Source organism: Natrix helvetica (assembly GCF_964273705.1).
Source record: "Natrix helvetica genome assembly, chromosome: 2".
NCBI lineage: Eukaryota > Metazoa > Chordata > Lepidosauria > Squamata > Natricidae > Natrix > Natrix helvetica.
This window is the reverse complement of record NC_138552.1, coordinates 71,119,679-71,132,276: the sequence shown is the minus strand read 5'-3', so window position 1 is coordinate 71,132,276 and position 12,598 is coordinate 71,119,679. Positions and strand designations below refer to the sequence as shown.

The window sequence follows — 12,598 nt, the reverse complement described above, 5'->3', positions numbered from 1 at the left end:
TGCTATTCTCACCACACAAATTATTGTTATATTATTGCAAATTATATGATACAATCTCTTTGCTGTGCAGTCCCTCATTTATCAATGCATTTTTTCTGAAATTTTTTAAAAAAGGAATAGCATTATTTTTTACAGTGATTCTGGAATATGGTTCTGTGACACTGTTCCATTTATTTTCCTTTAATAAGTGCAAGGTACAAAGCTATCGATGATAAATGAACAACCAGTTTTATATCTTGAAGAACCATAAATGATTAAGAATCATAAAAAAAGAGAAGGCCTTACTTTGGCTTATGAAACAAAAAGAAATGCTTCAAGTCGAGAAAAAATGTAGCAGAAATATTATTCATGCACAAACCAATAGCTAAAACCCACGGGTGGGTTTTAGCCAAGCGTTGCTGCCGGTTCATTTGTGGGCACGTTGGATGCGCATCCACAGTTCAATAGAAATTGTTCTGCGCATACGTAGAACTCAAAAACAAGATGGCGGTGGTGACTGCGGTGACCGGGGAACTGGTTTTAGCCAAGCATTGCTGCCCATTTTGCGACCCAGGCCGGCATGCCACTACTGGTTCGGACGAACCAGGCTGAACCGGTAGGAACCCACCCCTGCTATAACCTTCCAAACCTGTAGCACTCAGTAAGCAAAGATAGAATTTTATCAAGAATATAAATTATTTCTTTTATAATTTTGATACAGCGGGTGGAAATGTAAAGATACTGTACTATGTAGTTAAGAGTGAATTTATAATTTATACAATGAATATATCATCCCTAATAATAATATAATATGCTATAACACAATAATTTATAATTATTTTAGTTGAACTGAATATGTTTGCTTAAGGACCAAAAAGTAAACAAACATGAATAATGCTCTTAATATGCATAATGTAATGTTATGTAATATAATAAGTAATGTTAGTCCTTTAATACAGTTGCACTTGTAATTTAACTCTTGATCAGCAAATTTACCATCCAGAAAGACAGCTAAGGTTCAGACATTAGCTATCATTATATCCTAACAATTTGCCATCTCTGAGGCTACAGCACCTGTTTGCAGAATTCAAACTGCCTTGGTAGCTATGTATGGGGCTGTTTTGTGTATATTGTTGCCAGGCTTTTGAAGACCTGATATGGCATTTAGTGAGATACAAGTAAAGCATAGCTATGTAATTAAACAAAGAAACAAATGCATATTTGAGCACATCAAAGTACATGCCATTCTGTTAGAAGAATTTTGCAACCTGGAGGTTTTCAAATTTTCCCAGGAAAGGCAAAGCAAATAGGCAACTGTATAATATTTGAATGCAAGTCTGATAATGAACAATGTCAAATTCAGCTTTGAAGCATCTATTAATAAAAATTTACATTTGCTGGAGATAGTTTGAATTGTCGGCTGGTAACTATTTAGTGTGCCGTCTGCTTCCCAATTCCTGATACATGTTCCCCTCTGCTGGAAATTCAGAAGTATTACAGTAGTAGCACTTAAGAATTGGAATCTCAGCAACAGTTCTTAAAGCACTTAATTAAGAGAGAACCTTCAGATGTTGTATGAAAGATTAAACAACACATTGGAAAATGCCTACATCCACTCCACTAATTGGTGGTTGATGTCTATTTACCCCTTCCTGATCCAAGACACCAATTCACCAGGACTGTCTGTCGGTAACTGCTTTGAGTTTTTGAAAGCTTCTCCTTCTGCTGCTACTTAATATTGGTTGTTTATTGATAGATGTACTGTAGGTAATGGGTTGGATATCACTGCATCTGCATCATCATCCTTCTGCAGAGAACGCTGAAAATACATTATGATCTAAGACAAAGCTTATTGGGCATCTCAGAAACTGGTCAAGGTAACGGAGAGAACAAAAGTATGAATATCCCACTTAACCATTTCTTCATCATGTCTGACTTTCACCATTTCTCCCATCCAAAACTAGGATAATTGTATTCTTGTAAACCGAGCTTCTGAAAAAGGAGTGCAATGGGTAGCATGCCTTGGTCATTCAGACACTGGGTGCACATATTGAAATCAGAGTGCCAATTGTAGGTAACTATCCGGACAAATAATAGATAAATTTAGCTTGGAAATGCTTTTTGGGGTAAGCAGGCCCCGTTTGTCTTTTATCTGTTTGTCTTTTATCTGCATATGTCCTACAGTAGCAGGAAGGATTTCATCTCCTGAATATCTGTCCCTTTGTTGTGGAAGATATTAAATGACACTATATCATAATCATACTTGGAATCAAGTACTCAGCCAGGATATCAAAAGAGGCCCAGTGTTACTAATTAGTTTCTTTTCTCTCTCTTTCTAATGCAGCAACAGCTACTGATTTTCAGCCATGTGCTCCTTCGTGCAAAACATGTGAAACAGCTGCGGATAGATGTACTTCATGCCCTGCAGGTATTTATTTATTCCGCTAAGATACCATATAATCAACTCCAGACTCACAGCACTTTACAGTAACAATCAACAATAAAGCATTTACGATATGGGACTAAGTCCATCAAGTGGACCAAGAAAAGGGCCTTCTCCAGGTGGCTTCCTCCTTGTGGAACATCATCCCTGCAGAGATCAGCCCTGACTCTGACACTATTTTGCAAGATTGTGAAGACATGGTTCTGAGAGTGGGCCTGTGACCCTAGAGTGATATGGAGCCCAATAGGTGATTGATTATGCTTGGCCCAGGAGTAAGGGTTTATTTTTTTTTTGTACTGGGATTTTATCTTTGTAAATTGACCAGAGTCACTATGAGTGAATTGGGTGGCCATATAAATTTTCAAAATAAATAAAAATACAATCAACAATTTGTACAAAGGATACTTCGTAAAAAAAATAGAATGCAGACATAAACATAGGAATTTTAAAAATTTAAGAACAATAAATATTACTACTACTATTAATGGTGGGAACAACATATTAATCATAGAATTGCCCATTTGAAAGTGTGCCACAATTAGGTAATAGATGGAATAAAGTGTAGTTTTAAGAATAGGTTCTTGCTTCCATAAGTTTCCCCTTATAGAAGTGAGGCAGTGGTGGGTTCCTAACCGGTTTACTACCGGTTCACTGAGAGAGGTGTTTTGCGCCTGCGCAAAAGTTTTGCATGCGCGCTACTCGCTTCATTTGTGTGCCCACCTGCCACTTTAATAAAAACTGTTCTGCGCATGCACAGAAACATGCTGGCAACAGGAGAAGAGACTAGGGAACCGTTCAGGGGCATGGCAGGCCTGGGTCACTGTCGGTTCCAGCAACCCAGGCTGGAAAATCACTACTAGTTCAGCCAAACCAGTCCGAACCGGTAGGAACCCACCTCTGAAGTAAGGTACAACTGAGAGATTATTTTGGGAAAACTACTAGGTAGGATAGGGATTATGTCATTTGTCAAGTTAGCGGACACATTGGGAATTTGGAAAGCAAGATTCTTGCACAAAATGCTGATCATAAGAAGCTGGCTTAAATACAAAATGACAAGTTTCACATTTGTTATAGTAACTTATTCCTTGTTTTTTTTCTGCACAAATTCAAAATGAAGCACTGAATTGCAGTAACCTGCTATTTTCATTTTATAGCTATGTCTGTGGGCTGATACAGAGCCCAGGGGCATTGTGTTAAAATATAATTCCATGTTATTTATTTTTATTTATGGAAGAAATTCTTGTTATCCTTCCATCTTTATCTTCAGGGTATGTGAGTTCAAATCAATATAGGCAACAGAAAACAATAATAGACCTTTCATCCACTAGTATTGGACTGATGATTGACCTGCCAGCAAGACTATGTTGACTGTTTAATTGATTTGTCTCCATAATGATTTATCCCAAAACTGGTTCTTCAGGTCTTTCCACAATTCACCCATAGCTACTCTAATTGAGTCCATCCACCTTGTTGTTGGTAGCACTCTTCTTCTCTTAACTTTCCCAGCATTACAGCCTTTCCAGGGAACGAGGTCTTCATATAACGTGCCTTCAAGTAGGATTATTTATGCTTGGTCATTTGTTCCTCAAGTGAAAACTCTTGAGTTGATTTATTTGACAAGCCATTTGTTTGTTTTCTTGACTGTCCATGATATTGTCAAGAGTCCCGAAGTTCAAAAGCATCAATACGCTTTCTGTATGGCTTGTTCAAAGTCCAGTTTTTGCTTCCATAAAATGTCACATGGAATTCCCTTGTCTCTTTTCCAAAGTTTTCAATACTATACTACCCAGTTCTAATATGCAGTATATTTTGACTTCTGGTTACTTTACTCTGAAGGTAGACCCTAAGAGGCAAAAACTATCTTACCACATTACTATCTTCATTATCCATTCTAAGGCTGTTTACTGTATCTATTGACAATAGTTTGGCCTTCTTAATAATGACTCAATAAGCTATGAATGAAAAAAAAGCATCAAATCATTTGGTAAGTCCCTATGCACTGCTATTAGAAGAAGAACACCCCTTTAAACATCAGTGGATATGTAATAAATGGTATATTCCAGAAGATCTTAATGATGGTCCCAATGGACGTTTAAACTATAATTCTTCAAAATGGGCACCAGAGAGCAGAGATAGAAAAGTCTTAATAATAATAGGTAGTCAATATTTGCAACAGTACCATTTGACTGTCTTTCAAATACACAACCTATACCATACCAGTGCTTCTCAACCTTTTCTTCACCATGGAACCCCTTTAAATACCTTTTGTGGCCATGGACCATGGCTAAGGACTCCCAAGACTTAACTCAAGATTTAAATCCTAACATTTCTCCAAGCCTTCATGGATCCCCTGTGACCACATCAGGGCTCCCCCAGAAGTCCACGGACCACAGGTTGAGAACCACTGACCTATACCATTCTTTTTCAGGCCGATTTCTTTTTGCTGGGACCTGTGGCCACGATTGCCCTCCTCAAACATTTCGCAATATGAAGACAAAACAATGCGAGAACTGCACCAAGGACTGCGAAGAATGCATAGCAAATCAACACTGTCTGAAATGTTTGTCCAATACAAACACACCACGCTACTTGCACAGAGGCGAATGCTTACAGGAGTGCCCCATGTATGTACCCATTTATATTCATTCCTGCAAACTCCTAGCTTGTCTTCACATTTCAGTACAGCATTTCCCCTTCCCCATTTTCTACATTGCAATACTTGTAACCTTCTCCTTGGAGAAGGCTGTGAGGTCCCTGGGCTTCTTCAGAATGTTTGCAAAGATACATATACATTCCTCTGGCTTTCTCTGGTGGGTTTCCTAGACAGATTCCCATTCCAGCATTCTAAGAATGTGAGCAGAGAACTTATTGAGAATGTATTATAATACAGCAGGAGGGAGAAAATAGGATAAAGTCAAGAGATCGACTGACTGAAGAAGGCTCTAGTTTACAATGATTTTCATATGCTTAGTTAAAAGAAAGATTGAATATGTTTACGAAGCTAATTAGAATTAGAAGCAGAAAATGGAATTTGAAATTAAACTACCAGTATGTAGAAATAATGAATGTGTAATATCAAAAATGCACAAACGTATGGTAAGATTTAAAACAGATTAGAAAATAGTGACACAACTGGATGGATGCCTTGGTCAGAGGTCAGGGTTTCCCTAATGAAGATCCAGAAAGTAGAAGGACAATGAGAATCAGGGTGAACATCAATGCCTTCAGAAAAAGGGCCCTACGGGATCTAATACTGTTTGCTGAAGCATTTTCCTTTCTTCTTTTTACAGAGACTTTAGTATCAGAGGAGCAACTGAGCAGAGAAAGACTGAGTGATTGGCATTCATTTTAATATTTTATTTCTAAAATATTTTGTTTGTGTAGGACCTCAGATTCAGTTCCAAAAAGGGCTTTGAAGTGCATGGGAAGGGAGGATATGAAAAAAAAAATGCAAACCCACTTGTCTGCACCTGCTTTAAAGCAGTTATCTCTTTCTCAGGACTGTTTGGCAGTTACAAAAGGCTGATTGTGCCTAATACATGACTATCTAAAGGCTGTACAATCATTAAAACCGGGATCTAAGGACACCCAGCTGCAATATTGGCCAAGTAGTCCATATTACAATCATAGCCTCATTTCCAATAGAGTCTGTTTTACCAGATCAAAAACACTGAGATGAAAGTTGCTGCTTTGATCCTTTCAAATCACCTGTTAAACTTTCTGAGCAAATTCCCTGCATTGCTTACTTTTGTTTTATTCAGGGTTTCAGAAGCTTGAAAAAAACATAACAGAATTAATATTAATTGAACTTACATCTAGAAGGAGTATAACTGTTTCCAAAGGAAGTGAGAAATATGCTAAAATATTTTGGGGTTCTTCTGGAGGACCTGAGCTTTCATAGTTTAATAAGGAGATACGTGGATCTGGTGCTAAGTTGAGCATTTCCTTTGTGTTTTGTTCTTCTTCAGTGTGGGTGGAATGAAATTGCTTTGCCATTGTTCTTCAAAGAAGAAATTGGTGTTATAATTATCTTGAATGAAATCCAGGATCCTTGGAAAAGGGATTGCGTGAGTCTGGTGGTCTTCAACCATCCAGGCTTTTACTTTCAGATAAATTCCGAGGAAACAGACCTTGAGGAAAACCATCCTAAGGGCCATCTATTTATTTTTTTTTAGATCAACAAATGTAGGCAAACAAGAAGACTCCAGAATGTTGGGAAAAAATGTCCCAGGAAACAACGGCAGCAATATTTTTCACCTTATTGCAATCCTAAAGTTAGCTCATAAACTCCCGCAAATAGTATTCTTTAGAATGAGAAAATAAAACAGAACTTCTAAATTTTACCTTGAAAAGAAAATTATCAAGAAACTGGATTTTAGTAGAGTAATGTGATAGGAAACTTACCATTTCAGAATCAAAGATCACTAGTGAACAAGTACATAATTACAATACCTTGGTACTCACCCTCTTTGAAATTCATCAAATTTGGTACCCAATGCATTTTGACGCAAACATTTTGTCCCGGTACTCATTATTTGGTACTCAACACACCTTGTTAGCTGCCTTGTGACTCACTACATTATTCCTTAAGGGAAAATTTTGTTTGATACTCATCATTTTTGGTACTCATCGCACCCCCCGGAACCAATTAACGATAAGTAGTGAAGTACCACTGTAAATACTTTTAAACTCATTCTCTCAATATTTTTTTAAATAGAACTTTATTAAATTTCAAAAGGATATAACATAAAAAATCAAGAACAGAAAAATTAAAAGGTAAAAAGAGAAAGGAGCAGGGAAAAAGCAAATTTGAGGGTATTGTTAGAAAGCGGGAAACTATGGAGTACTTTTGCTGAGAATTATAATGTAATATGTCACTTGATGGGGTTTTTTTTCCCCCCTCTCTTGCTGCAGGGGCTTTTTTGCTAAAGATGAGAAGTGCAGGGAATGCAGCCCGCCTTGCAAAACATGTAGAAAAAATGCGACCACGTGCCTCTCCTGTGAAAGGCCCTTGCTGCTAGAGGGCTTCAGATGCAAACCTCAATGCTCCAAGGGACATTTTGCTGCCGATGGAGGCTGTGAAGCTTGTCCTCAGATGTGTCAGGAATGTATTAATCAAAGCAAATGCAAAGGTAAGCCAGGAATCCAGTGAGCCATGCAGAATTTCAACCTTTCCACTCGTCTAAATTGTAGAAACTTCTTCCGAATGCATCAAGCTCAGTTCTGTCCTTCAAAGCTCATCTTGGCATCTTTATCTTTTAAGCATAGCAAATAGAACAACTTCCCAAGCGACTGTTTAATAAGTTTCAGTTAGAAGTAAAGCAGTGAGACCCAGTCACTCAAAATCCAGAAGTTAATGATGAAAATATCTTGACAAACATCCCAATCTGAAAGCCATTGCCAGACAGTTAAAGCCAAAGAAGAGAGAGATGCTTTGTTTTTGCACATCTGTATAGGTGGAGATACATCATCTTCTTCTGTTTTGCTATCATTTTATTATACTTTAAAAAAATAAATACCAGGAAAACAATGTCCAGAAACAATTAAAGAACAGTGGTATATACCAGAGGTGGGTCCTACCGGTTCGGACTGGTTCGGCCAAACCGGTAGTGGTTTTTCGGCCTGGGTCGCTGAAACCGGCAGCAACCCAGGCCTGCCACGCCCCCGAACCAGTTCCCCCGTCTCTTCTCCCATTGCCGCATGTTTCTGAGCATGCACAGAACAGTTTTCAGTAAACTGTGTATGCACAGCAACTGCATGTGCACAAAACCTGTTCCAATTAGCTGGCCTGGCCCAATCGTAGTTTTAATCTTCAATCCTCCTGGCTGGTATTTTAAATTTTGGGGGGTAAACTTTTTAAGCTGTTTTTTAATTTTTACTAGTATTGTACAGACTCCATATTTAATTTGTTTTTAAGGGGTTTATAATATATTCTTATTGTGTATACGGTTTTTTTAGCTTCTGTCTGTACACCGCCCCGAGTCCCTTCGGGGAGAGGGGGAGGGGGCGGTCTATAAATTCAATAAAATCAAAATCAAATCAAAAAAACATCTTCTCTCAGCGAACCAGTAGTAAACCGGTTAGGAACCCACCACTGGTATATACATATTCAACCAATGAATTAGTTATACAGTGATAATACCAAGACAAACAAAAATACAATAAAAATAAATTAAAACAAGCAAGCAAGTAGAAAAAAGCAATGAAACACAATATAAGCCACCTAAACACACTGCATATTCATTTAATTGTTTAAGAGCAATGTATAAAACTTTACATTAATCTTTATTTCTGCTTGTAATATATTATTCAATGTATGCCAAATGCAAATATGCTATTTTTTATTAGTGAGAAAAATAGTTTCTTTCAAAATGAATAATTACACATTTCTTGAATTCAAACTTGATATGTCGGGTAATAGTACTTTTCTACTTTCTCAAATGATTATCTTAAGTATTCCCCATGTTTGATACAAGCAATATTTCTCAAAATGATTGGATTCCATGATTTTGGAGTTATAGTTCAATATTACATTCATGTTTTAAACTTGAAAATATTTTTCCCTATATCGATCAAATCCAGGCATTGTGATTTTTAGATAGTTAGGGTTGTTTAAACTTTGTAACACCAAGAGTCACTGTTGATGTCACTATATAAATCATATAAACAAATAAATATATAATATTGCTAATATTTTTGTAATATTTTTCCAACTCTCCACATCAAGCCTGATATGACTAAATAGTATTCATTGATATACACTCATATTTCATTTATCTATTAAAGTGAAAATCTAGAATCTGTTCTTTCCAATTCATTCTTTAAGGAATCCAATAAACTCAGAATAGAATATGTTAATCAATTAACTTTAACTCCAAAGAAGCAAACTTCACGATTTTTATGATGTTTCATTCTGTTAGTCTCATTCTTTATTCTATAAGTAAGGAATACCAGCAATTTCAAATTTAAATATTCAGGGTTTTTTCATTTTGACATTGGTTTGATTTCATAAACAGATTCCATAGAAAGGGGAGGGAAAGGGCATCTGGATAGCAGCAGCACTTAGACTTCTATACCTCTTCAGAGTGCTTTACAGTCCTCTCTAAGCAGTTTCAGACTCAGCATATTGCCCGCAACAATCTGGGTCCTCATTTTCTCAACCTCGAAAGGATGGAAGGCTGAATTAACCTTGAGCCTGGTGAGATTCGAACTGCCAAATTGCCAGCAGTCAGCAGAAGTAGTCTGCACTACTGCATTCTAACCACTGATCCAGCACGGCTCTTTATCACACTCAAAACATGCTTGAGTTGATTATAATGCCACTGAGAACATGTTAGGTTAAGACAATCCTTTAAAATCATCATTGCAAAGTAACTGATTTAACGTAACTGTTCCAGAATCAGACCATATAACCTCCATCTATTTTTAGAGTAGTTAAAGAGTAGAGTTTTTCCACAAAGTGAAACTCGACATCAAATCCCATCTACTGTACATCCAAATAAGACCCACCATATGTCAAAGGGAGAAGGAGGATTGTGTCTACCTATCATATAAAATCCAAGGTAGTTATGTTCTTTGGCATATCTTGATTGGATCCATCTTTTTTTTTCTTGAAAGGATGTGTTCCTCCCTTCCATCTGCACAATGGCCAGTGTTTGCAGAATTGTCCTTCTGGTTTTTACTCTCTCTCCACCCACTGCCTCTCCTGCCATGAGCGCTGCAGAGAATGTGAAGGCCCAGAAGATGATGACTGCACTGCCTGTCCTGAGACTTCCTATGCATTATACAGAGGCAAATGTTTTGAATACTGCCCAGATGGCACTTACTTTGAAGAAGAGACCAGGAGCTGCAGAGGTATTCCTTTTTCAGTTCAACTGGTCATCCAGATTCAGAAAGTCCATTTGATTCAGACACTTCAGTCAAATGACATTTAAATTAAAATTTCCCCGCAGCTCTAAGTTTTAGACCTGTACTTTTCATCCTTTCCCGTAATATAAGAATCTGCCATACATGAGACACTCGTCTTCAGCACATTTATTTGCCTGTTTAGCTAAATCAGATTTATAAAGACACTGGAGTCCAGATGATTCTTGAGTGGTGAACAATAAAAATCAAATATAAAAATAATTAATCAAGAATGTCCCAAAGGTGCTATTCAAAACTTAACTTTGGGTTTGTTTTCCCCTTGGAAATGTTTCACTTCTCATCCAGAATTTTTTTTTCTTTATTTCCCGACAAAGCTTCTTGGATGAGAAACAAAACGCTTTCAGGGAAAAAAACCAACAAAGTCCAGTTGCCTTTTGAGCAGCACCTTAGGGACAACCATGACCTGGATGATTGAGGGGCTCCATAAAAACATAGTCAAGAAATAGTTAATAAAGAACAACCCACAATCATCCCAAAGAAGCCCTTACTTTACCTTAGCTTTTGTCCTGGGTTGAGAGACAGATCTTTAAGATTTGCTTGAAGAAGGACAGAAAATGAGCTGTTTAAATGCTTAGGGGAAGATTGTTATAAAGGGCAGCATTCCAAACCAAAATTCTTCAGGAGTACTGGTATGTGGGAAGTGTTGCAATAATCCACACGCAAGATGACCAAGGCATAAGGGATGTGAGGAGGGCATAACTGGTCCACCATCAATCTTTGCAGTGATCTTCCTAGAGGAGAACCCTTCCACATTATTCATCAGCCCCATGTACAAAAGGGTAAACCATCCAGAACAAAAGGTAATCCTCAGATCCAGGCAATCCGACAAAGGGTTTAGAAGGGTGCCCTGTTCAATGATATTGAAAGCCACTGAGAGATTCTACAGATGTATTGAGAAGGAGTCTTCTAGAAATCCCAGCCAATTTGGTCAAAGGTTAGAGATTCCAGAAGATCCAAACACAGCTATCAGTTAATCGGAAAACTGTGGTCAATAGTGAAACGATCCTTTGAACCCCAAGAACTCCTGCAATGTAAATTGTTGGAGTCGCCAATTCTCTACCTTTCACAGGACTGCTCTCTACCTAAAGATGTCCTTCATTCAAAGAGCTGATCAGTTTAATAATAAACAATTGTAAGAAGAGAAAAGAGTTTTGAAGTTACAGCTGAGCATTTCCAAGGTTCTCCAGACACAAACTTTCCTACAAAAGGAAGATGCATTTCCATTTAAATCAGAGTATTTCTTTCTTTGCTTGGGCACGTATATAACAGGACATACATATTTAATGCACATCATATTTTTTGTCCTTTTTTCTCCTAGTAATGAGTATCTTCTTGTGTGTGCCATGCTGTTCAAGTGGTTATCTGATCTGGCCTTGTCTTTTGTTCTTGCCATAAGTCTAGATTGGATGTGGCTAGCTGGTACATTCCTTTAATCCTAAACCAGGTTTACAGAAATCATGTGGGCTTTCCAAGATCTCTTGCTTTAACTTTGCAACAATGTGGGACTTTCACATTTTTGATAGCAGGTAATTCTGGGGGCTCTTCCTAGAATGCTTGCTCAGTGCTGATGTGGATATTTGCATTCCCCAGGCTTCAGGCTGATCAGTGCCATTTTATATTTTGTTAGATGCTTATGACATGCTACAAATTGGACTGTTAAGTTGCACCAAAATCTTTGTATAAATGTTTTTAATGTACCCTTAAATCTCAAAAATAAATTACCTTTTCCAAAACTATCCCAAAACTATTTTTCAAAATATATGTGGGATGGATTCTGCATACTTCCTATAATAATTCAGAAAGAAATAACTAGGCTTTAGATGCAGTTGTTGTTAACAGAATTTCATGACCAGCATAGAACAATATTCGATGGTCATCTGATTAGTCAGACTTTTCAGAAAAGCAAGAGGTTATTGTTGTGTACTGTCGGGCCGGCCAGCAGAGGGCGTCGGGAGAAACACCTCTGATTGGCCCAGGCGCGCCGGCCGGCCGGCGGGAAAAATACACAACTCTCATTGGTTCACCATCTTACAGCTGCATGTATAAATAGCTGTCAGATGGCTACTGTTGTGCTTGTTCCTGTCAGTTCTGTTCTAGTAATAAACCGTGTTAGTTGGATTCAGTTGTCTCCGTCTCCTCAGTTCAAGCTACAACAGTTATCAAACCAAATACTTTCTGAATAAAGATACAGAAAAGCATACGTAGGTAAAGATCATAAGTGTGATTAATATTTCTGTCGATATTGCTGCT

At 37.6% G+C, this 12,598-nt stretch overlaps 1 protein-coding gene across 1 annotated transcript in view; it reads left to right on the top strand.

Annotated features, from left to right (window-relative positions):
* The window catches only part of LOC309387358 (proprotein convertase subtilisin/kexin type 5-like), a gene marked incomplete at its 5' end in the record, with an annotated part of 43,651 nt that overhangs the window by 23,242 nt on the left and 7,811 nt on the right, over positions 1-12,598 (top strand). Inside the window, 4 exons of the mRNA XM_081943831.1 lie at positions 2,324-2,407; positions 4,851-5,046; positions 7,337-7,554; positions 10,040-10,276. Of these exons, the coding sequence (XP_081799957.1) occupies positions 2,324-2,407; positions 4,851-5,046; positions 7,337-7,554; positions 10,040-10,276 (735 nt within the window). The remainder of the gene's footprint in view (positions 1-2,323; positions 2,408-4,850; positions 5,047-7,336; positions 7,555-10,039; positions 10,277-12,598) is intronic.